The sequence below is a fragment of the Patella vulgata genome, chromosome 2 (genome assembly GCF_932274485.2).
Source record: "Patella vulgata chromosome 2, xgPatVulg1.2, whole genome shotgun sequence".
Lineage (NCBI taxonomy): Eukaryota > Metazoa > Mollusca > Gastropoda > Patellidae > Patella > Patella vulgata.
The window spans coordinates 15,490,967-15,517,573 of NC_065880.2; the positions used below are offsets into that span (position 1 = coordinate 15,490,967).

Sequence of the window (26,607 nt, forward strand, 5' to 3'; positions counted from 1 at the left end):
ATAAATCTGAAGGAAAAACTGTAGAATATAAATTCTTACAGGCCCCCCAAAATTCTGTAGAATACTATAGAATTTCATCCTATAGAAAATGGGGTAGATACCCCACCACCCCCTCCCACCAGACTCTCAAGAATTTTCTATAGAATTCTATAAAAAAAACTAAACTGGTATTCTATAGTACTTTTTGCTAAGGGTATACTGACAGCCAACTCATGCCACTGAAGTTAACAGGGCTTCCAGCAACAGACTTTCTCTCTGTTAAAGTTAACGATCCATTAACTCCACGTTAACAAGTCATTATAAGTTTACAGAGCTTTGAACGACCGGCCACAAACATATTGTGTTGAAAAAATAGTGAAAAATTAAATATAATTTATTGAACTCACTAAAAAGAAGTAGAGACATTTCATCAATATTATAACATCAATATTAAAACAAAGAGTTATCATTGACATTTGTAAAATAGATTAATGGCATAATATGCTTAGCACTTTCTGTCTTTATTTGCACAATTTACATGACAGATCTTTTCTTATTTACATTTACAAAACACATCGCATTCTCATTTGCTGATTACTAAAACTATTATAAGCACATTGACATAAGTACAAATTTTGATAAAATCAAAAAAAAAAAAGAGTTCTGTAATATTAATAAAAACATGCAATAAAAATATTATGTATAAAATCAATAAACATATCGAGTTGCTAGGCATGGTCCTCGCCTTAGCTCCTTAGAAAAAAATAATAGCAATTTCACTGATATAATTAAATATGGAACAATCCATTAGTGTTATTCTAGAGGCATTTCGGTGATAACATTGAGAGAGTACTCTTTGAAATGTTTCAGTATGTGAAATAGTTAATTCATTATTATTGTGACTAGTCTAAAAAAACCATCTGCACATTTAAAGGAATTAGTTTGATCTGATTTGTTATTTCCATTAATAATAGAGTAAGTTCTATGTTATAGTTGGTTTGTTTTGGACTCTCTTATCCACCTACAATTTATTCCTATTTTTTGTCATATTTTCCTAAACACCAGATAGCCTAATTGTTTTCAACCAAATTGGGAGTTTTTTTAGTTTTGACTGTTGACTCAATGACAGTCCTTATGATACAGCGCGCACACGCTAACCATTCAGCCATCCAACCCCCATTTTGCATAGAACTGTTGTGATTCATTTATTAAATCATAATTGTTTAATTGAATAGTGAAAGACACTCATCTTGCAAAACAAACTGACACACTAAATATAAATAGACAGTAATAGACACTATTTGTTTTCATCTAATACAATGCTATGACCTGAGTTTTTAACAAGAGATTATCAATGGGATTCTTCACCTTACTCATTTAAAAACCATATAAAAAAATAAGAACAATAATTGTGTAGACTTAAAAAATTGTAGACAACAAACATTGGCATTAAAAATACAACATGTGGTTTAGATGGATGAAAATTTATATAGAATGATAAATAAGTTTAAATAAAAAAAAGAAATCGAAATACAATTGTTTGTTAGAAAAAAAAAAAATCTAATTAAAAAAAATATAAGAGCATACATGCAATCTCAAAATGAAAAAAAAAATACATGATCATAATTAACAAACAGATTTACAATACTTCATATATTTCAAACTTGCAGGTGTTTTTCAAATAATCTACGAGTTGTTTCTGATTTTCCGGGTGATGAAGACCTTAAATGCTGCATATTATTTAGTTGTTTTAAAGGAGATCGTTTGCGTGGTGATTGTTTGTTAGGTTTTGTATAACATGACCGACACACAGCTAAATATTTATCAGCTCCACCAATAACTTCAACCTAGAAAGTTACAAATAAAATAAATTTGACAAATTTAGCAGTCAATGAAGAATTGTTCCAATAATTTTCTTCTTACTCTGGATAGTTGATTAAATAAATAGCCAAACAAGAATTGATCAAAACAATACTTTCTTGGTTACTTTTGGTTTGACTCATTCTTAATTTCCACCAAGGCATACAACAATAAATCATTGTATTATTAAAGAAAATTAAAGTGGGATTAAAATTCTTATAATCAGAGCCATATAGAGAAATGTTTGGTCAACTATTGTCTCAACCCTGAACTGTGATTGGGTAATAAAATGACTATTTTGTCTAATCTAATACGCTATGCTATTACACATTCTTATACAGTTCCTGCCTTTGACCCACTATATCTAATCCATCCAGACCAGACCATTTGTGCCTTTCATTTTCACTAACACTAATTGTTTATTATCAATTTTGTTCTAATGTTAATCTATTGTGTAACGAAATGGCAATTTGCCAGACCATCATTATATACTATTCAAAAAAAGTAGGGGATATTTGATTTTTAAGTGTTATTAAAGTCACCTAATGAAACTGACGAATAAACAAATGACAAAATGAAATAAGTTCACATTCATCGATTTATTCCAAATGATCGTTAGACTAAGTAAGGCACAGACTGACCATTATAAGGGTAAAATGATACCCGGGGTCAAACAGCAAAGTTACCACAGCATCACAACCAAGTCAGTAACGGGTAAATCCTCCTCTGTTTGCCAAACAAGCATTGATCCGACGTGGCATACTCCTAATGAGACGTCTAAGGTCATTTTGGTCCAGATTGTCCCATTCCTGTTGCAACGCAGCAGCAAGTTCTTGGACATTGGCAGGACGTTGTTGACGTAACCTCTGTCCAAGCATGTCCCAGACATGCTCGATGGGGGAGAGGTCGGGACTCAGTGCTGGCAAAGGTAATGTGGTGATGTTCTGTTGTTGGAGGTAACCTGTAACGATCCTGGCCCTGTGACATCTTGCGTTGTCATCCTGGAAGATGAAACGGCGGCCATGACGTCGTGCGAACGGCACAACATGGACTGCCAAGATGTTGTCCCGGTAGTACTGGCCTGTAACACGCCCTGCAACAACATGTAAAGCCGTTCTTCCAGCAACAGTGATGCCTCCCCACACCATAACAGAACCACCCCCAAATCGATCATGTCTGATGACGTTAACGTCTTGGAAGCGCTCGTTTCGACGATGCCACACCCTCCTACGTCTGTCCAAAAAATCAACAGTGAACCTTGACTCATCTGAAAACATCACATTGCTCCAGCGTCGATTATCCCAGTGTTGACGATCCCTACACCAACGACGTCTTGCCTGAATGTGATGATCTCTCAAACAAGGGATCACGCGAGGACGTCGGGCGCGAAGGTGACCCCTATGCAGTCGATTCCGAATCGTCTGGCCACTCACTCTCACACCAGTGTCTGTTTGAAGACGAGTGCTGATCTGATTTGCTGTGATGACACGATTTCTCAAGGCCAAGGTACGGATAAATCGATCCTGGGCTTGAGTTCTCGCCCTTGGTCGACCTGAGCGTGGTCTGTCCTGTACAGATTGTGTATCACGGTATCTGGACCATAGCCTGCTTATGACAGACTGAGAAACATTCATCATCCGCGCCACAACCGCCTGTGTTGTGCCGATCTGTAGCATGCCAAGGGCACGTAACCTTTCATTTTGGGTAAGCCGACACATATCAAAATTTGTTTTCTGGTCACTAAAACAATTAAATTGATGTTTCCACCCTGAAATTCAATGCCACAATAACTGTAACATTCAAAGTCAGAGTCGTGCAAATCTTTGGTTGGACCCCCATGATAATCCCAAGCATCACCTGCATTCCATGCGATAGCTATTGGTGCGTTTGGGCGTCACATGTAACTGGAAATGTTTCTTCTGTTAGGTTCTATAGTGACTTTTTTCGTAGTCATTTGCATATTTTAGTATTATGCCCCCAAAATCAAATATCCCCTACTTTTTTTGAATAGTATATATGGTTCTGGCTGTAATTATCAGATTGGGTAACGAAATGGCAATTTGCCAGACCATCATTATATGGTTCTGGCTGTAATTATCAGATTGGGTAAATGAAATGGTCATTTGCCAGACTATCTTTATATTATATGGTTCTGGCTGTAAATTCAGAAATTTGTTTCTAAGAATAATTGTTCTTTCTATTACCTGTGTTTCATTGCCTTTCCTCTTTGTAAAAGATGCCTCATTATAACACATCATACAAACAGCAGTTAATTTCATAACATGTTCAGCTAAAGGTACTAAATTTAAAATATTACCAAATCCCTGAAACAAATAAATATTAATAGATATGTTTAATGAAGTATTCTACTAGTGCTGGCACGATATATCGTTCAATGTATCCTGATTCACCTTCTCACGATTTGTGTATTGAATCGAGAGACACTGAAACGATTACTTTTTATGTGTCATTTGTCGTTAAGTAACCTGTCACTCTTGATTATCTATGTAGTCAATCATTATTTATAGGTACATAAACACCTTTAACTTGTTTTGATCCTTATTTTGATCCACATCAATATCCTTTTTTAAAACAGTCTTATTGGCTAAAAATATCAATTTTTCATTTATCCTGTTGTTTTCTTGGTAAATATTGACTGGGTTATGAATTGTGATACGAATCATATAGTAGCACCTGAATCGCAATACGTATTGTATCCTGACTGCAGTGGCAATACCCAGTACTATATTCTACATAAAGATATGTGGGCAATATCTACAGATAATCACTATTTTGTCCCAGACATGGTCTGTAAAGTATGTGAGTTTGTGTTGACATCTTCAAGATGCTTTTAAATCAAACCTGTGATAAGATAGTCGGGGTCATGCTGACTAAGCTGTATGGATTGATTTTCAATTAGAGATTCAACTTTAACATTATTGTAGTTTACAAGGGATTCAAAATCTAACCAATGAAGATTAGCAGCTTTAATTAAATTACACATTGTCGTCCTCACCCATTTGATATTAAACAAATTATATCGTAGGCGTTCGAACCCAGTGTTGGCTTTAGCAGGAAAATCACATTGAAATCTAATTAGCCTAAGTAGAAAATGCTTATTATCGACCTTAGTCAAGGTATTTATGTAACGAAACTATACACCAAACAATGAAGGTTTTGATTTCTGCACTGAACATAAAAACTGAATGGGTAAATCGACAAACAGTTGTTGATTGATTGTATGAAGCTTTGCAAAATATTGAATAGTTTTTTTAATTAAATTTCTTGTGTTTGAGATGTGGTTTATTTATAGGATCATGAAAACATCCTTCTCATGTGTTATCTTTCTAATCTGAAGTTATGACATTCTCTTATACATTATAGATACATTGTGTAAGATTTAGAAAACGTGCTGGCCGTTCTTGCTATAATAGTTCAAAAACAGATAATGCAAAATGAACATACTGAAAACTTCATTCAAATTACTTTATTCTAAGCCATGCTATCACTGTTTGGAGTATTTCAAGATATGTGCATTGTTTATTATCGTAACCACGGTACAGGCATATTCAAGCCAATTTTTAAATTAAATCATTAAATGGCTGAACTGTTCTAATCTACTTAAAATCAAGCCATCCGTTAACCTAGAGAGTTGATTATGGTCTTGTCATGTTAATATATGTCTAATTAATAACTAAGGCCTGAAGAAAACCTGCAATAGGCAGATTTGGCTCTTAAATAATGTATCCTTAATAAAAGTGGTGTGTTTTCATTGCATCTTAGTGATATATTTTTCGATAGTACCTGTTTTTGAAAAGTTCCATCTAGAGCTGCAACTACAACAGTTATACCATCATTTGCCATTTCTTCACAAAAATTTACAATATCTGGAAACTAGAAAGATAAAGACTGCTGTGAAAGAAATTGTGCTTGGAATTTCAACTGCCGATATAAAGATAGCTGTGAAAGAAATTTTGCTTGGAATTTCAACTGCCGAGGGTTCATTTATGTGCCCATCCAAGCGATTAGCTAATCTTCCTTGTCATACCCTCCATACTGCACTACTGAAAAGAAGAAACCAGACAGGGAAAATCCCGCGATTGAGTCTGGGACCTCAACAAACAAAATTTACACTGGATGGGATGAACAAAGGAGATGCATGTAAAAAAAATAGCCCATGACATGAGTTGCATTTTGCTGAAAAGTAGGTGCAAATGCTGTCCAGACAAAATTTCCCTTATATTATACTCCATATGTAGGTCCATCTTCATTAGCCCTGTTTGTGCAAAAAAGAAGAAACTTAAATCCCATTTCATTCAAAAACAAGCAGTTGCCATGGAAGATAGGTCCATATTTGCAAGAGATGGACAGAAAACAAGATAAAAGCATGTTTTTTCGTACAATCAGGGGCCATAATCCAGGATGTTTTCGAAAAGAAACAAGATCTTTGGGATATAAACATATACTTAAAACTTTCATCAAAATCTGTTCAAAATTGTAACCTCTAGAGGCTCCACAATCATGGTTTTACATACTTTTAGACTATTTGCGCAAAGGGAGCGGCCATTTTGTCGGGCAGTTTCGGTCAGATTTTCACGAAATTCACACTAAAATATCATTAGGTGATATATTTGAACGTTGTTTTAAATCGGATAAAAGTTTTGACCTCTAGAGGTTCCACAATATTCCACAAGACAAAAAACACAATTTTTGAAAATCAGGGGCCATAATCCAAATTGTGGGCTCTAGATGGTCCACAATCTTAGTATTTTACACTATTTGCCTTTGAGGAGCAGCCATTTTGTCAGACAATTTCGGTCCGATTTTCACAAAATTCGAATGCAACCATCACCATGGTATAACAGTGACACATTTGAACAGTTTTTAAAATCGGGTAAAAATTGTAACCTCTAGGATCCACAAGCTAAAAAACACGATTTTTCGTACAATCAGGAACCATAAAACATGAAGTTATAGTCTGGTATATATGAATATCGAAAGGAACCGAGATCTTTGGGTTGTAAACATACGTTTTAAGTTTCATCAAAATCGAATCAAAATTGTGACCTCTTAGAGTGTTCACAAGCTAAAGACGTGATTTTTCGTACAATCAGGGTCTACCTGTAAGTTAAGGTCCGATATGTGCAAATATCGAAAGGAACCAAGATCTTTGGGAGATAAACCTATAATTCAAGTTTCACATCAAAATAGGATAAAAAATTATGACCTGTTGAGTGTTCACAAACAAAATGTGTACGGACACATGGATGGACAGGGGCGACGACAATATCTGAGCCTATTATGGAACTGGAACCAAGCCACCATGCTGGAACTGTGACGTCATATCAAATATCAAAGTCCATCAATAAATGCGCAATTGTCCAAGGAACAAGCATGCTAAGTTTCTTGTTGATCATACTTGAATTGTCAGTCTTAGGCTTTTTTTTTTCCAAAGAGCCTCAACCCAAAGAACAACAAGTGCAAGCTGAGTAATGCTTGGGGACCAGTTCCTGGTCCAGAAACACAAAACATCAATACATCAGAGATAAAATGAATCAAGTTAAATGAAAAATTGATTTAACCGATGGGCTGACTGGACGAAAAAAGCATATTGTAAGTCATACACAACACCTGTTTATATGGGTAACAAACCGACCTAATAATAAAATTCGGTTAGGCCTTATTTTAATTCTCTTAAACCTAGTTCTAATTTACTACAGGGTTATTCTGTAAAGTGAATGAAATCAAACTAAGTTCTTTCAACTTACAAACTGGCCTTCATCAATGCCTATAACATCATATTTTAATGCAGTTGATCTTAGTGTTGATAGTATTTCTGCTGATACAGCTGGTAAGCTTTGTCTGAAAATATTATAATAATATCATTAAGTGGTGTCCAGTGAAAAATATTAAAATAAAAGTCAATCAAATTGAACCTTGACAGTTGTAAATGAAGTTTTGAGTTATCAGTCATTTGTTTTCTTCATTTGGCTGCTGAGCTGAGAAAAAAGATCTTCTTAATTTGTGTCAAGTAAAAACCTGTAAGGTGCTCAAGCACCTTATAAGATAGGTTGCCAGGCAACGAAACATACGCCCACAGCAGCTAAATCGTCCGGGCAGTCAACAAGAGTTGTCGCATATTTCTACTTTTTTCGGTAATGAAACATTTATAATACACTAAAATCTGATTAAGAGCAACAACTCAGAAAACCATGCTTACGTTTTGTATACAAAACTTTTAATACTGTATCATGGATTTAGCTGTTCCAAGTCATAAAAATTCATTGAAAATCAATATACTTGTTCGTCTCAAGATCTTAAACTCTGTGTATCAATCTGAAGTCAATCGGATATTAATTTTGGCCTCTAGAGCGTCCACAAGATTTTTCAAAGTGATCAAGGGCCATAACTTTGGCAGTAATTATCAGAAATCTTTGAAAATCCATAGCATTCTTCGCCTCATGACCTCAAACATTGTGTATAAATTTAAAGTCAATCGGATATTAACTTTGGCCTCTAGAGCGTCCACAAGATTTTTTGAAGTGATCAAGGGTCATAACTCTGGCAGTAATTATCGGAAATCGCTTAAAATCAATAGGTTTCTTCGTCTCATGACCTTAAGCACTGTGTATAAATTTAAAGTCAATCGGATATTAACTTTGGCCTCTAGAACGTCCACAAGATTTTTTGAAGTGATCAAGGGCCAGAACTCTGGCAGTAATTATCGGAAATCGCTGAAAATCAATAGGCTTCTTTGTCTCATGACCTTAAACACTGTGTATAAATTTAAAGTCAATCGGATATTAACTTTGGCCTCTAGAGCGTCCACAAGATTTTTTGAAGTGATCAAGGGCCATAACTCTGGCAGTAATTATCGGAAATCGCTGAAAATCAATAGGATTCTTCGTCTCATGACCTTAAGCACTGTGTATAAATTTAAAGTCAAGCGGATATTAACTTTGGCCTCTAGAGCATCCACAAGATTTTTTGAAGTGATCAAGGGCCATAACTCTGGCAGTAATTATCGGAAATTGCTGAAAATCAATAGGCTTCTTCGTCTCATGGCTTTAAACACTGTATATAAATTTAAAGTCAATCAGATATTAACTTTAGCCTCTAGAGCGTCGACAAGCAATTGTGGACGTGGGACGGACGTACGGGGGCGGCGACAATATACGACCACATTTCAATGTGGGCGTATAAAAAACAATGTCTAAGTTAATGTAAAATACAGCTACCATATAATGCTAAAAATAATTCTTTTGTTCTGGACAGTTAAAACATAAAAGTGACTTTATTATTTTTCATTACTTTATACTAAGTCTTCTATAACTGAACCACATGTTAGTCCTGAAATGACCTAGTTTGTGGTGATCTTTCTCTCTTCTAAAGTCTGTAATTACAGAATTTTGTACTTATGTTTATTACTGACCATATAACAATACTTACTTATCATGTGTAGCTACCCCATCTGCATCATATCTATCATCTTTAGCATATTTAACAACTAAACAATTATAATTAGCAATCTGGTAGCGTTTTAATCTTCTCACTAATTCAGTCCTATAAATAAGAAGTAAGACATCAGGCCAACATCTTCTCTGGCCAACTTGAAGTTGAAGAGAAGCGAATTGTAACCCTTGGCCAGCGAAGATGTCAGGTCAATTGCCAAACCCATTCGATTTTTAGTTTATTAGGGTCCTGAAAATTAAAGAGCTATTCAAGTCTTAAAGATGGTGTTTTGTTTATAATTTCTAAATTTTTTCCCACCAAAGAAATAGTAAGCAAAATTTTACAATGTTTTCGAAGAACAAAAATTCTGATTTGTGTGAAATTAATTTTTGAAACATTTAAAGTACTTTATCTTTTCTCATACAAAATGTGGTTTGTTAGCCTCCTATACTCATCAGCAGTAAAAAAAATCTAATTTGAAATCTTTACTAAGCTTTAAAGGGACAGACAACTCTACGAAATGAGATGAGTTAAAAAATTACCAAGCCTAAAGTTTGAAATTGATTAGAGTTCTTCCTTAGGCCAAAAAGAATAATATCATCAAGTCATAAAAAGTGTAATTGAGAACTCTGTCCTTTGTCAGGTTTGCAAGATTTTGTGAATAAACATGGGGATAACTCCAAAATATACCATACATGTAGAAATATTCTGGATTAAGACAGGGTTCCCTGTAAAGACCCTGTAAACAATCTCAACAAACTGGAATGAATACGATATATTCATGTATTATGTATAGTACTTACGTTTTGCCAGAAAACATTGGACCAAATATCACCTACAAGTAGATAAAATTCATTGTATGTCATTAGTCAAATTGCCTGACATTTTTATTGAAAGAGTGATTACTTTCGATCATTTTCTGCATATTTTCATGATACAAGAATAGCTGCACCCTCACTTTCAGTGCAAATTAAAACCAAAATCCGCAGAAATGCGCCCTCGACCAAAATAGAATATATTCTAAATGCTTTTCTACAATTTACATTTATTATCTTATTTTCTTTTAAAAATAATTCTCCAGTTTCTACCATAGAAATTCAAGTATGGCTATTTCGTTCCTTTATAAGAAACGGAAAAAGAAGCAATGTTAGACAAAGAATGAATAGAACTGTTGGGTTAGGGTTAGGTTAGGGGTTTGGGTTATGGGTTAATGTCAGATGCCAAAGCGAAAACTGCTAAGTCCAGGTATCAGAGACCTGTGCATGTTAAACGGAAGCGTACCGTACGGCAATAAAGTAAAGTGCTGTACGGTTAAATATCCACTGCCTTTAATTTAAGTACTAAGACTGTCAGTGGTTTATGTTTTTCCCGTAAAATCGTGCTTCTGCGGCGAAACGATTTAAGGTAAAATAGCGGAAGTAGATACTTTGCCGTATACGGTTAAATATCCACTTCATTTTATATATTATAGCAAGAATGACCAACTCTAAACTCTTAACTAATAATGTACCGGTATCTTTAAGTTCGCCATATTTTCTTTATAAAACCTTTTTGTTTTATAATGTATCAAATACATCAATAAGAAACTGTGTGCAAAGTTTTGTATTTCTGGATCAAAGATATTTCTCTTAAACAGTGATTGAAAGCTGAGAATGCTTTGTGAACTTGGGGCCTGGTCTGGAACCAAGTGAAGACGGACAAACATTGTCATTACATTGAAATATAAATTATAATCTAGTGTATGATCAATAAGCTTATATATACACACCTGAATTTCACCCTTTTTCATGGTCTTGATTGTAGGAATAGAATGTGTGTGGTTAGCAGTCTTCGAATTCATTTTAAAACTATAATTTGTAAATTAAATACAGACAAAGTAATAGAAATTTGGTTTTCTTATCTTTCCCGCCGTTTTTGATAGCTGGGCAATCTAGTCTACAATGGAAACTTTTAACGCGAATGATTCATATCAAATGGTAAATAGAACCATGGACCGTTATATACGATGAATTGTACATATCTAGAAGCGCTATATTATGATCTGTGTCAGTAGATTGTGAATAGGGACGGAGAACCTTAGATGTCTATACAAAATTGCCCTTATGGCCGTTTTCATTGAGACGGATGGTGCACAAAAATGGGACATTAAACCCCATTAAAATTACCAAAAATGGAATGAATTACTCGTGTCTTAGAAAATTCATGTAAATCTAGTCTACGTCCATTACACCAGAGTTATCTATTTATGTTTTCCATAACAACGAATTAAAGATGGCTCCAATTTAGTTACTACATCAAAAAATAAACCCAATTTACGTTGGAAAACAAGCACATAACAAGGATACCAGTGAAATTTTCATCATGGTTTGTTAAACAGGTTTTATCGTAATATGATATATATAATAATGTAATAGGAAGTCAAATGTAGTTTAGTGGGACGAAATAAAAATATTATTAGATCTACTCTTGGCTAGGCTATTAATACTATATAGGGCCTAGTACTACTGCTAGTGCGACTAGTACTAAATAAAAAGTACTTATTGTATTATTTATACTATATTTATACTATATTTATAGTAACAGTAGGTTATAATACTAATAGTAATCGATTTTCAAATGTTGTTAATTAAATCTTACTCACTGCAGTCAATAGTTACTAATAAAGGTAGTGCCAGTAGTGGGATTAAATCACGGTGAGGCAATGCCAAGTACTGTACAAGAAAACTACATACAGTAGGCCTACTAGTACATCATAGCCATAGGTCTATGTTTAACTGGAAAGATTCACAAGACGTTCAGTTGCAAAATAACCTTTCTTGTACTTTGTACTCAACTGGCAGATAATATAAGCTTATGCAATTTTTTTACATCAAAATATAACAAATTTAATTTTAACCCCATTTTAAAGTACCGGTAAAGAATATGTGAAGATTTAAACTTCGAAAGAACACATCCATTACTTTTTGTTATTTCTTTTCCATTCAAAATGATAAATGTTCTCTGAAATGTAGCACTCAGAGAAAAACTATTGTGAGCACAAAACATGTAAATTCCTTGATCGGCCAATAAAACATAATATAGCAAATGTTCATGTATTGGGTAATATTGCATAATAAGTAGGTGTTTAAGTAGCAAATATATAATAATTAAACCTCAGCTTTAATTTAGAAGAAAATAGTAAAATTTTGTTTTGTGTCTTAACTGAAGGAAGAAGAGGGAAAGCCAGCTGAAGTGAGTGAAACAACTGAAGAGCAACCTGAAACTACAACCCAAGAAGCAACCAATCCAGAACAGACATCTGAAGTCGAAAATAAAGATGGACAAGCTGCCAATGACGGTCCGTTAAAATTTATTACCTCATTATCTGATCAAATTAGTATCATTGTTATTCACTTATTATAGTACCGGGTCGGTAAGCTTATGAAGAACAAGAGATTCTTTCCAAAATTACTCTTATTTTCAGAAATCTTTATCTCAGCCAACTAATATTTTGAGGGTGGTGGTAGTATCTAGTAAGATATGTATCTAAATAGGATGTTTTGAAAGCCAGCTATGTTGGATATATTGTTGTACTAATAATAGTTCGAAACATAAAAACCTCTTTATTAATGTATTAAGACGATAGGAACTGCTAGGCATGTAATTAATGTAACATATTATTTATGGTTTGAAATACCCAAATGCATAAACATAAGAAATATAAGTCTGAATTAGGTACGTATCCAATATCTGACAAACACAAACGTCCCTTTTCGGCTGAAATTTGCGAGCACAACCTCATTTTATGGGCTACCTATTTCTGGTTGACAAATTTATTTTTATTTTGGCTAATGAAATAAACAACAATATGTAGATAAAATAATTGCAAAAATGACATATGGTAGCATATAAATATTTTCAAAGGAAATTTATTGAAACAAAACATTTTTGACACCTATGCTCTAAGCGCCAACCACATATCAAATATCACAACACATGCCATAGTCATGGACACAAAATAATAATCCTGATATTTTCAAATGTCTTCCAAATAAGTTCCAAATGAAAAAATGTCGGTGTCTGACCGATATGGATTTTAAACACTGAATGTAGCTATGTGATATTGAAAATTAACTGTTTATGCATTTATTATTAGTTATTTTACTTATTTTAGATCCTAAACAAGAAGAAACGTCACCAGCTGAGGATGCAACAGGGTCTGCAGAAGTAAATGAGGGCGAGGAAGTAAAAGGTGAGGATAGCAATCACCAGCTTGTTGACAGCGATTATGTTAAAAATGATGTTGTAAGGGGTGGCGATTTAGAGACTGGTAATGTTGTTGAGGCTGGTAATGTTGTTGAGTCTGGTAATGTTGAGGCTGGTAATGTTGTAGACTCTGATAATGTTAGAGCTAATAATGATGAAGCTGGTGATGTCGACAAGGCTAGAAATGTTGTAGGTACTGATTCTAGTAATGTTGAGGTAACCGATGAGGATGTTGCTAATGTTGAAAATGTTACTGTTAATAATGGGAATAATACAATTGAGACTGGAGAGGTTACTGAAAATGATAAGGTTGAGACTGGGGATCCTGAGACTATAACAGTTAACTCTGGTGATGGTCAACAGTTAGGTACAACTGTTAAAGGTAATTTACCAAATTACTTGGTAGCTTATAGTGGATAGTACTAGTAGTTTTAGATGGTCGTTTGTAGTAATTGTAACTAATATTGAACCCTGTATAGTAAGATTATTTATGGTATGATGGATAATGTTTAGATATTTCTGTAGTAAAATCTAGCATGAAGACCGGTAGTCAATGGCCTGTAAAGTAAATATTTTGCAGTAACCACAAGTTGTTTAGTCATGGTCTAGTCAATGTAGTAAAAATACTTGAGGAAAAAAATGATATAACGTCATATTTAGCTCACTGTTCACATCACTCTGTCTGCATTTTCGACGGCAAGCTTGGATATGTATTCAACTACCCCATTTATTAACATTTGAGTCAAAGCAATTCATTACTGGTATTTATTATTTTCTTGCTGTTCCAGAAACACCCAAAAAGCAACCTTGCATGTCCGCATTCAATTTAGCAAGCTTAAACTAATATCACCCCTTTCAACTCCATTTGCTGAATTGTGTGCTAAATCCTGTTTTTTCTCCAGTGGTCTTAGTTTCCTGTGACTCGTAAAGAGGCCTGCTTGCATACAAATTAATAGAGCCATGTTTATATTGGTCTTAATATGAGTTAGGTTTTTTGTTTAGTTTATATCAAGTACATATGTCTTTAGTATTATTTGTGTTGTAAATAGTTTGAATGCTGTATGGTAAATATTTAGAAACAATCTCAGTAGTAGTGTGTAATATAGTAACTAGATTGAATTCACATATTTTGAAATGAGTAGCATTTTGTAATATAAAGTTTAAACCTAAAAGTTTAAAGTATAAAGATTATACCTATTATTAGTCTCTATCATCCAGAAAAATATTCTATCTGTTCGTTGAAGACTAGGAGGTTCTGGGTGACCTAGACTAGGTACCTTATGTATAGAGTGCAAAGTGGAAATAAAATGAACAAAGTCTGCTAAAATGAAACGAACAAAATCTGCCGGAACTAATCGAAATCTGCCATTACAAAATGATATCAGCTGAAACGTAATAAAACAATATCATGTAAAAAGGAATAAAATGTACCAGTACAAAATCAAGCAAAATGAATCAAAATACATAAACTGTGAAATGAAATGCAGTATATCAAACAAAAATGTGACCTACTAAATAATTTCTGAATTAGTCTAGTAATATGCCAATAATTTTCGAGAGGCATAAGACTATAAGTGAAGACATCAAGCCTACAAAATTTTTATTTTAGCTGTAAGCCCATGGCTATAGCATTTGTGAATAACACACAGAAAACAAATTGTAAAAATATTTAATTAAGCTATAGTCTATAGCTTTAGCATTTGTGAATAACACACAAAAAACAATTTGTAAAAATATTTATTTTAGCTGTAGTCTATAGCTTTAGCATTTGTGAATAACACAGAAAAAATATTTATTTTTGAAGAAGGTACGTACTGCATGTTAAAAATCCAAATTACAACAATGTTTCGAACAGTGCGAGAACAAGTTCATGTTGTGACATCAGTGTTATTAGATCATGGCTGCTGGCTTATAATGCGTCATAATCTGTGTTATCACCCTGTACTGAAGCCTGTAGTGAAGTCAGTTTTGTTGACAGTCACCTTTAATATAATCTATTTGAAAGCATCGTGGTATTTAATTGACACTTTATATTTATTTCATATCTAAACTGAGTTCTGTCTGACAGCTTAAGTTCCAAACTTGATTTAACAGCGATTTGTACGACATAAGCTTAATAGTAAGTGCAGGGAGACTGACCCACACACATACAATTACACGAGAAACCTATGGACAGGACACAATATACACAGATATCAGATCTAGTTAATGGATCTGGGAGCTAGTTGTAAGTGTCCACTGCTGATATGTCAGTAACTATTTGGTAGGTCCTATTTGTAAAAGATGTTTCCTTCAGGTGACCTCTTATTTCATTCTTGGTTATTTCTGATTAATTCCATTTTATCTTTATTTTATTTCTTTTTCACAAATTTTGTTTCTTTTCGTCTTACAAAGCTATGATAGATATTCGTCATAATCTGAAAACATTTGTTTCTACACTTGTTAATTACATTTTTATCCTGGATAATGATTAACATATATATTTATTTGTAACAGCTGGACCTCACCTTTAATATATTGGAATAAGAATCAATAATATCTGTGTTATAATTACTTTGTAAAATGACAAATAAATGTGTACTTATGTATACATTGAAGATATACATCACTGTGTATTTATATCCATTGGATCTCAGATGATTTCCAATTTTAATGCATTTTTATCTAATAAATCGAAATACTTCATAAATATTCAGATTCACTGCAGTTTGAAATGTTTTATTAAGCATGAACATTCAGTAAAATGTTTGAATGTAATAAAATAAAATTTTTGAGGCCATATATTACAGTCAAGTGCCAAGCCGTAACATAAGTAGCAATAGATGGTCATAATGTATTGATTTTTTTTTTAATTTTTGCCACATATCAAGTCGATGATAATGAAACAAAAAGTACACCAGAAACTGAGGAACAGCAGGCCACTGGTGAAGCAGAAGTTGGAGAAACTCAAGCAGATGTGCCGCCAACAGAAGAAGGTGAGTCACAAGAAGGAGCTGTTGCTGCTGAAGTAACACCTGGTGAAGAAACCGCTAAAGAAACAGAAGACGGGCAACCTGAAGCTGAATTGACTGATATAAAGGAAGGAGATGAAGCTGCTCCAGTTGAAGGAGATGCTGCTCCAGTTGAAGGAGATGCTCCTCCAGCAGGTGAACAAGTTCCAACAGAGGGTGAAGAAAATGCTGAAACACCCAAATCGCCTCTACCCCAAGTATGAACAAAAACATTTTCTTCTTTTAAAATTTTTTATTCTATAAATCTCACTCAACACTGGCCCGACCAAACTGTCTGTCACGTGTCTGACGGCGGTTGGTCAAATGGTCTAAACACCTGCACTTTAGATCATTATAAGGTCTATCAAACCTAGGATGTGGGTTTTCTCCACATTCAGTGTCATCCCACTGCTAAAGACCACTTTGTGTGCAAGTGAATTTTTTAAATAAAAATATACCGGATATCCCGAAATAACATTGTTTATGTAACTGTGGAGTGGACGCTTTATATCTCATTCTGACAACATATGTTTTTTCCCCGTTTAATGTGTTGCATGCAGTCTCCTGATACTGCTGATATTCTTAGCCCATTTTGATAATCTCGGTTAATCCATTTTTTTTCTATAGCAGAGAGAGAGAGAAATGGGGTTTAACGTCCAATTGACACAAACTAGGTCATTTTGGGACTAACATATGGTTCAATTTTATTTCAATAATTCGCTTGCGTGTAGGGGTCTTTAGCAGTGGGAGGAAACCAGATTTCTTATAGCAACATATATTCTAGTTTATTTGGAATTAGTACACTTTAATTATAAAAATATTCATATTTCCTAAAAATGTGAAAATTCGTCGTTTTACTTAAAAACATTTTATCATTGATTCAACAAAAATTTCATTGAAAATATTTTTTTACAGAGTGATACGTTTACAGAGGGCGAAAGAGCTGAAAGCCCTGTCCCACAAACTGTTGGTGAGAAGTTATCAAGAGAACCTACACCATCCTTTGATGAAACGTCCAGACAAGATACACAGACAGAGTTATTAGTTCCGGGAACTCCAGAAATACCAGGTAATTTTCAATAAAAATAAAATGTCTGCAAAACCACACAGGAGCAAGTGGTTTCTCTTGGAAAGTAATTCTCTCCCTTGAATTTATGCTTCATTATCTGATTAATTATGATATACAGGCAATACAAATTCTTTTAGCTCTTTCTGTTTATTTGAAGGAACAGATACAGAGGGTGAAACGGGTCCAGACACACAGCAAGTAGAAGAAATGTCACCAGAACCAGAGTTTGATAGAGAATTTCTTATAGAAAAATATAATGTATGTTCCATTTAGTTACCTTTAAAGTTCTTTTAAGTTTTACATAATATAAATTGCATGTTCCTTGGTACCTTGATAGTTGAAATTGTTTTCTCCAATTCTGTTTTGAACCTTTTTCTTTACAAAAGTTGAAAAATGCAAGTATGGATATACTAAAAAGGTACACATTCCAAAAAAAGATGTATACATTATCCCTCCCCTGGTTCTATCACCGAAATGGGAATAACATGGTATTAGCTTATTTAATTCCAATAACTATCAATAAAACCAGTGGAATAGACAGATGCCCCTACACCATGTCATGTTCAAGTGTATGGTCAAAATCCTAACACTAGACATCAACGACAGACCTTAAATCTACAACGCTTATCACAGAAATAAGTGTTATCAATGTACACACACTTCTGTCCTGTAACTGATTGGCATTTGATTCTATATTTAAGGCTGCTCTTGCAGAACGTGAACAGTTAAAGCAACAGAATTATCAATTACAACACAAACTAGCTGAATATTTCCGTAAGAAGAAGTCTGATGATCGAGCTGATTATGATAAAAATGTTACAGATCAAGAACAGAGATACCTTAAATATATGGGTAAGATACCAGTTCATGCTGTGTTCTTTCATATTTTGTAAAGAACTAAATAAATTAAAGGCCCACTTTCACTTTCATATCACTCTCAAAAAATGGCTCTCCAAACGTTCCATCTAAGAACAGCCCATGCCACTTTGTGTTTGATTTCAAAAACATTTAAATATCGATGAATCCCATTTAACCTCAATCAATAATAAAATACATTCTTTAAATATCCCATTCTTGTTGGTTTCCAGTCATATCTTGGTCTTGGTTGGGTAGTGGTATATATAAGAATATGTGAGGTTACAGAAGTCAATTTCATACCCAATTCCTCAACTCCCTTTATATTTCAATGGATAAAGTATTCAACTAACAACTGAGACCAATTTTAGTCATCATTTTAAAACATACTGGTTTGTTTTTGATCAGATATACATTTTTTTTTTTTTGTCCCCCATAATAATGAGTTTTCTCCCTTTAATCTCCCAACAGACCAGCTTCAAGAACTGCAGAAGCAAGCCAAGAGAGAAAAGGAGAATTACAGATTACAAATTAGTGATTTAAATGACAAATGTATGGAAAGAAAAGAAAGAGTGGATGAAGAAAAGAAAAAATTTATAGATTTCAAACAACAAGTTGCATTAAATTCTTTGAATAGTCGTTCCGGAAAATCAATACCACCTAAGGTTAGCTTATTATACAGTTTACAATGTCTTTTGTGTTTCATACTTCAAATTATTTAAATCATCATATGAAAATTATTTCTTCTGTGGGGGTGGGAATATAATTTGAACTCTGACCTCTCCCCACCCCTAACTCTATTCAAGGAGATTGGGTGACTGAATCTAGCTGAAATCATTTTAAATTTTGGTAACCAATGTCACACTGTCGCGAACGAAGTTAGCTCTCTAAAGTTTAAGTATTGGTTAGCGGCTAACAGTGTTTAAGTTTTTAAAGCTTGAAGGCTTAATCGTCTGCTTTTTATTGATGTTTATTTTGATTTTTTATGAGCATTTGGCACACCTGGTTGATGCTTTCAGACACAATATCTCTCCTAAGGCTAAGCAAAAATAAACAATTTGATTAGTTCATTTAGTTGAGACTATGGAACACTACAACTTTGACTAAGTTCTGTGATGAGAATTTTTATAGGATAAGTAGCAATAGGCGATTTGATTGGTAAAGCAGTAAAGGCTATGGAAAACAATAAATCTGCTTTTAATTGAATTAGAATACTCAAACTTGGTGTAAATGCTCATTAATCGAATGTCTTGACTGAGTTTGATGTTAACATATCCCACTATGGTTAAACAGCGATAAGCAATTAGATTTTTTAATGCTCTGAAACATAATGACTTTGATTCTAATCATAGGAGAGTGATGTTTAGGATTTTCTGTTTAGGATAAGTATAGATAATCTGTTTGATTGTCCAATGCTTTATAAAAAGATAGATGTGCAATTGTCAACTATTTATTTTGGGATTGAGGTGGGGGACACATCATCCTCAGTGTTGGCTTGATGAAATTGAGGGACAACTAGAGAAAAGGTAAACTTGATCGGAAATACCTTGCGAGTTAAATAGATGATAACATTACATTACCATCTGATTAAAACACAGATCCTATTTCATTTTGTTTTTTATAGTTCAAAATTTCATTTTACTTGTCTACTACACTAGGATCTAAAAGAGTTGTTATATAACCCACGTTCTGGTTGATATGAGAGATTAGCCAATGAAACAGTCTGTTGCAGTGAATTCTAAGTGTGCTGTGCACAAACTGTGGGTATCCCAGTAGCAACATCGACGCTGATTAGTTAATCAAAAGTCTGACATAGGGTCAAAAGCCGTTCGTATGATCCCTGTCATGACCTCCCACTACAACTGGTCAGATCTTCATGCAGTGAAGGTCAACGAAAGTAAAAAAAAAACGAAATGAAATATAGATCTGTATTTTAATCAAATTTATGATAACTATTAACTATCTCATTTGATGATAAACGTTTAAAGATACATTATGTAAGATTTAGATAAAGAGCTAGCTATTCTTGTTATAATAGTTCGAAAATAGATAATGTAAAATGAATAATTTGAAAATTTCATTCAAATTACTCTATTGCGAGCGAAGATAATTGCCTTTGAAGGTTTGACAAGACGTGTGCAATAATTTCAACCACCGTACTGGTTGTTCGAAGCAAAGTCTCTCTCCATTTTTAGCTTAAATCAAAATATGGCTGAACTGTTCTAATCTATTTAATATCGGAGAAATCCGATGATATCGAGAGTTGATTATGGCCTGGATAAGTTAATTAATGTCTAATTAATAATTTAGAATACATTTCAGGCCTAAAGAAAGACCTTCAATAAGCAGGTTTAGCTCTTGCATAATGTATGTTTAACTAATTAGTGCCTTTACTGGTCTTCTGGGTTGTAGAAAAAACAGTTGGTATTCTGTTCAGCTGTGACATCGTATCTAGAGGGTTTCTAGAGTAATTTATTTTTAGCATGATTTTTTGCCCAAAGTAGCTTGACAATTTTTTGTTTAAAGGATATAGAACAGTATATTGCTAATGAAGAAAAAAAGGAAGCAGAAGTTGTATTTGTTAGACTGGAGAATATCAGATCTAAAAATAAGTTAAAGAAAAAAGAACAACAGTTAAAATCAAAGGTAACAGTTTTTAGGGAGGCAAAATTTACCCCTAAGCAATTTTATTGAAATATTTTATAAACTATTATGTAATGAACAAAATCGAGACAGTTTCTACCAGTTGAGCACACGATTTTTTATTTACGATATGTAAATATAAATAATACGCTTACATCTTAAAGTATATTTACATACCATAAATAAAACTTTGTAAAACTGTTGTATACTTGTGTAAATATGGGAGGTACCTCTTACAAGATTAAATTATGATGTTCATATGTACACAATCTATTATTCATTCATCCATTTGTCTGTCTGCACACAGTACAGTTTTTAAGAATTTTCAATGTTTAAGTATTGTTATCTAGTACATGTAGTCTCCCCTCAAGTAAGTGATAGAAATGAAATGATGAGGTATAACAACCTACTTTTCTCAACCAGCAGGGCTAAAGAAGACAGGGCAATAGACTGTATATGAACTTTTGTATTGGTATTACGAATTCTGATACTTTCACATGAAATTTGTGTAAGTGCACATTCTCCCCTAAAAAGACGAGAGAAATAGTTATTTTAGTCTCAAAGTGATGATTGTTTATTAGGCTATAACCTCTTTATCACTCCTATATATACTATTCAAAAAAAGTAGGGGATATTTGATTTTTAAGTGTTATTAAAGTCACCTAATGAAACTGACGAAGAAACAAATGACAAAATGAAATGAAGTTCACATTCATCGATTTATTCCAAATGATCGTTAGACTAAGTAAGACACAGACTGACCATTATAAGGGTAAAATGATACCCGGGGTCAAACAGCAAAGTTACCACAGCATCACAACCAAGTCAGTAACGGGTAAATACTCCTCTGTTTGCCAAACAAGCATTGATCCGACGTGGCATACTCCTAATGAGACGTCTAAGGTCATTTTGGTCCAGATTGTCCCATTCCTGTTGCAACGCAGCAGCAAGTTCTTGGACATTGGCAGGACGTTGTTGACGTTGACGTAACCTCTGTCCAAGCATGTCCCAGACATGCTCGATGGGGGAGAGGTCGGGACTCAGTGCTGGCCAAGGTAATGTGGTGATGTTCTGTTGTTGGAGGTAACCTGTAACGATCCTGGCCCTGTGACATCTTGCGTTATCATCCTGGAAGATGAAACGGCGGCCATGACGTCGTGCGAACAGCACAACATGGACTGCCAAGATGTTGTCCCGGTAGTACTGGCCTGTAACACGCCCTGCAACAACATGTAAAGCCGTTCTTCCAGCAACAGTGATGCCTCCCCACACCATAACAGAACCACCCCCAAATCGATCATGTCTGATGACGTTAACGTCTTGGAAGCGCTCGTTTCGACGACGCCACACCCTCCTACGTCTGTCCAAAAAATCAACAGTGAACCTTGACTCATCTGAAAACATCACATTGCTCCAGCGTCGATTATCCCAGTGTTGACGATCCCTACACCAACGACGTCTTGCCTGAATGTGATGATCTCTCAAACAAGGGATCACGCGAGGGCGCGAAGGTGACGCCTATGCAGTCGATTCCGAATCGTCTGGCCACTCACTCTCACACCAGTGTCTGTTTGAAGATAAGCGCTGATCTGATTTGCTGTGATGACACGATTTCTCAAGGCCAAGGTGCCGATAAATCGATCCTGGGCTTGAGTTGTCGCCTTTGGTCGACCTGAGCGTGGTCTGTCCTGTACAGATTGTGTATCACGGTATCTGGACCATAGCCTGCTTATGACAGACTGAGAAAAATTCATCGTCCGCGCCACAACCGCCTGTGTTGTGCCGATCTGTAGCATGCCAAGGGCACGTAACCTTTCATTTTGGGTAAGCCGACGCATATCAAAATTTGTTTTCTGGTCACTAAAACAATTAAACTGATGTTTCCACCCTGGAATTCAATGCCACAATGACTGTAACATTCAAAGTCAGAGTCGTGCAAATCTTGGGTTGGACCCCCATGATGATCCCAAGCATCACCTGCATTCCATGCGATAGCTATTGGTGCGTTTGGGCGTCACATGTAACTGGAAATGTTTCTTCTGTTAGGTTCTATAGTGACTTTTTTCGTAGTCATTTGCATATTTTAGTATTATGCCCCCAAAATCAAATATCCCCTACTTTTTTTGAATAGTATATATCAGCTCATTTTAAGGGCAAAGTGTGGTAAATATTTTTCTTTAACTTTCTTTGCTTGTAGGAAGAATTAGCAGAAGGATTACATCTGATAGATTTTGAACAGCTGAAGATAGAAAATCAAACTTATAACGAGAAAATAGAGGAAAGAAATGAGGTAAATATGGTTGTGTTCATCAACTGATACCAGTAAACATTGTGTACATGTAATGAATGTCCTGCAATAATGACTTAATCTATTAATATTATAGTTTTATTTCATTTTGTCTTCATGCACTGTTCTGATTTTTAACACTACACAATATCTAACATATAGTCAGAATATAATAAAATAATAATATGTACATTTATATAGCGCTAGTACTCCATGCACAGAGGCATGCTCACAGTGCATACAGTTAATTAATTTGATTAATCATGATAACATTTCTGAAAAAGATGGGTTTTAAGTCTTGATTTAAAACAAGAGAGAGTTGGAGATGATTTAATGATTTCTGGTAGATTGTTCCATTATGCACAAGTCTTTAATAGTGTGTTTATAAATAGATGAATGTATGAGGGTTGGATGGCCGAATGGTTAACAGCGCGGGCGCTTTTGATCACAAGGTCTGTCATTGTGTACTTGGCAAGGAGTAGGGTCGCCTGCCCACTGATAAAGACCCCTATGCGCTAGCAAAAGTCCCGAAATGACCTTGTTTGTGTCAAGTGAACCTCTCTCTCTCTCTTAACAATCTTAAAATCATCATCTAATTTACAGCTGATTTTTTTGTTCTACCTGCTGTTACATTAAATCTACATTATATATTAGCCCCATGATTTTATTTTAAATGTCATCCATGTTTTATGGGGAACCAGACTGCAAGACAGTTTTATTACCTGCCAGTCCTATAAGACTGATGTGTCTTTGTAATGGAGAGAGAGAGAGAGAAATGGGGTTTAACGTCCACCCTACACAGACTATGTCATTTCAGGACTAACATGGTTTTAATTTTATTTCAATAATTCGCTTTAGCAGTGGGAGGAAACCGGAGGACCCCACGAGGTTGGACAGGCAACCCTACTCCTTGTCACGTACAACCGGGGATTCTAAACCACGCTAGTTGACTCAATGACAGGCCTCGTGATATAGCGTACACGTGCTAACCATTGTACTGGTACATGAATATTATTCTTGTGAAAAGTCCTGCCAGTCCTATAAGACTGATGTGTCTATGTAATGGTGATTTCTATCTTTATTGTTATTTATTCTATATACCCGTTACTTAGTTGTACTGGTACTTGAATGTTATACTTGTGAAGAGGTCCAGCGGAACTATTAGCTAGTAAAGCCTTTCAGTTCACCAATAACCTTCACATATTTGTAACAGTAGGAGACTATAACCAGGTCAGGGTTGCTAAAATAGAACAATCATTGATGGCCACACAGGAACAAGTTTTGAGGGAATTTATATGAAGTATTTAAGTATGCTTTTCAGTCTTGTAACTACTCTAAGCCAGATTACTTTCCTGCCTTGTCTAATCATTTAACTTGGCGTCTGTCTTAAAGGGAACATATGGTGTCAGTGGTTAAAAGTGCCTTGTAGTTGAATGGGAGAGTACCCAGACAGATTTCAAGCCAAACAAAACATTCTTTTGATATGGGAATCAGGCACAAATTTTACTTTGCTTAAGGGTCACTTAAACCAAAGCTGAATACTGGTAAATATTATAATTCTAAAGATTGGGTATATATACAGTATCTCCTAGACATTTTATTTATTCTCCAGGAATTGTTAAAATTAAGAAAGAAGATAACAAGCACTGTTCAAGTGTTAACACATTTAAAAGAAAAATTACAGTTCGTTCAAGCAGAAAATCAGGTTCAAAAGAAAAAATTACAAGATGTAGAGTCTTTTGTTGGCCAGGTAAACAGCTTCAAATTTATTTTAAGAAATCGTAAACTTAATATTGCAACTGATATTTCGTAAGACTCTTTTTTCCAGTTAAATACAGTTTTCCTTTGATAAAATATATGTTGAAATACAGCAGTAATAAAGGTAAAAAATGTTGTAATAGATTGTGACTTCTGGTTCCCAGAACTTAACTATATTTATGGATATGTTTTTAACAGTTGTTCTGTTCCTGGCGTTTTTATGTTAAATGTCATGCTTATAGTGATTGCTTAATTCACTTTCCTGTTTCCTACTACAGTTTACCATCGTTTTTTTTTTAACCAATCAAAGTGGTTATCATTTTATACTTCTTGTTCCTGTTCAGTTGTCAGCAGATAATGTAATCTTTATGATCATTCATCCACATAAAATTATGTTTAAGAAGTAGTTGAATAGAAAGCTTAATTATTCCTACTACTTATTCATAGTGATTCTTGTGTTTCATAAAAATGCAATTTATTAAAGAAATTGTCCTTTAAAGTTGAACTCTGATTACAAAACTACAGAAATAATTTAATAGGCATTATAGGAGATTAGATAAAGAGTTGATAGTTCTCGCTACAATACTATATGGTTAAAAAATAGATAACGCAAATAGATAAGTTAATTAATGTCTAATTAATAATTTAGATAACATTTCAGGCCTAAAGAAAGACTTGCTATAGGCAGATTTAGCTCTTGCATAATGTCTTTTTTAAATTAAAAAGGTTAATGTCCTTATTTCATCTAATTAGTAAAATAATATGCACCTGATCAGACAAGGCATATACTGGATGTGGGCATGGTCTGCCTCTCTTGTTATACACCTTAATCAGTAGCTATGTTGTTCTACAAATTGAAAACGAGTATGGAGACTGTTTAGGGCGTTAACTTTTTTCATTTAATTATTTCTATAGTTTTGTAATCGGGAGTTCAGCTTTAACTTGTAAATTTTAGTGCCTCTCATACCTGTCTTTTCTTGTAATATATAAATGTATTTTTTAAATTTCTATTAACAGAAAAGGGATATTTTATCAAGAACTAAACAAGCAAGAGATTCCTTACGTATAGATAATCACAGATTACGCCAGAATTGTGGTCTTCTTGGAAATGAACCCCTTTTAAGAGACTTTGAAGAAAGAAAGGACGAGAGTGATGACCTAAAGATAAAATTAGAAGAGCTCCGTTCTCTGCATGCAGAATTAGCCTTAAACTGTAACCAAGTTAGGCGAAAGATAGAGCAAGCTAGAATGGGGCAAGCGTAATAATTCTTGAAAAAAAATCAAATAATATATAGAAAATATTTTTAAAAGAACATCACTGTTATGATTATTTATTATTTATAAACTTATATCTTAATTTTTTATTGAATATACACACTTTAAATTAAATATCAAATTTTGAATCCCATTAAGAGTATGTTCACGAACACTTATATCTGTTCATAATAGAAATACATTTTTTTTATTAT

General features: G+C 34.2%; 2 protein-coding genes across 3 annotated transcripts; one reads left to right on the forward strand and one right to left on the reverse strand.

The window, feature by feature from the left end:
* Nucleotides 1-357: 357 nt before the first annotated feature.
* LOC126810550 (thymidine kinase, cytosolic) lies at nt 358-11,202 on the reverse strand. The gene is made up of 7 exons (XM_050535684.2): nt 11,060-11,202; nt 10,095-10,126; nt 9,289-9,402; nt 7,608-7,701; nt 5,644-5,733; nt 4,044-4,163; nt 358-1,826 (listed from the first exon to the last, which is right to left on the reverse strand). Exons 1-7 carry the CDS (start codon nt 11,129-11,131, stop codon nt 1,638-1,640), a joined length of 711 nt encoding a protein of 236 aa, XP_050391641.2. The 5' UTR covers nt 11,132-11,202; the 3' UTR covers nt 358-1,637.
* Nucleotides 11,203-11,547: 345 nt separating this feature from the next.
* On the forward strand, nt 11,548-26,511 carry LOC126810540 (coiled-coil domain-containing protein 96). 2 transcript variants are annotated; one of them, XM_050535667.2, is made up of 12 exons: nt 11,548-11,655; nt 12,499-12,628; nt 13,445-13,918; nt 16,407-16,744; nt 17,442-17,595; nt 17,753-17,853; nt 18,297-18,447; nt 18,922-19,115; nt 20,977-21,096; nt 23,291-23,383; nt 24,993-25,130; nt 26,156-26,511. In XM_050535667.2, the coding sequence occupies exons 1-12, from the start codon at nt 11,653-11,655 to the stop codon at nt 26,399-26,401; spliced, it is 2,142 nt and encodes a 713-aa protein (XP_050391624.2). In that variant the 5' UTR covers nt 11,548-11,652; the 3' UTR covers nt 26,402-26,511. The 2 variants fall into 2 exon arrangements, with proteins under 2 accessions (XP_050391624.2, XP_050391625.2); XM_050535668.2 differs by having other exon boundaries at nt 13,445-13,522.
* Nucleotides 26,512-26,607: the final 96 nt, after the last annotated feature.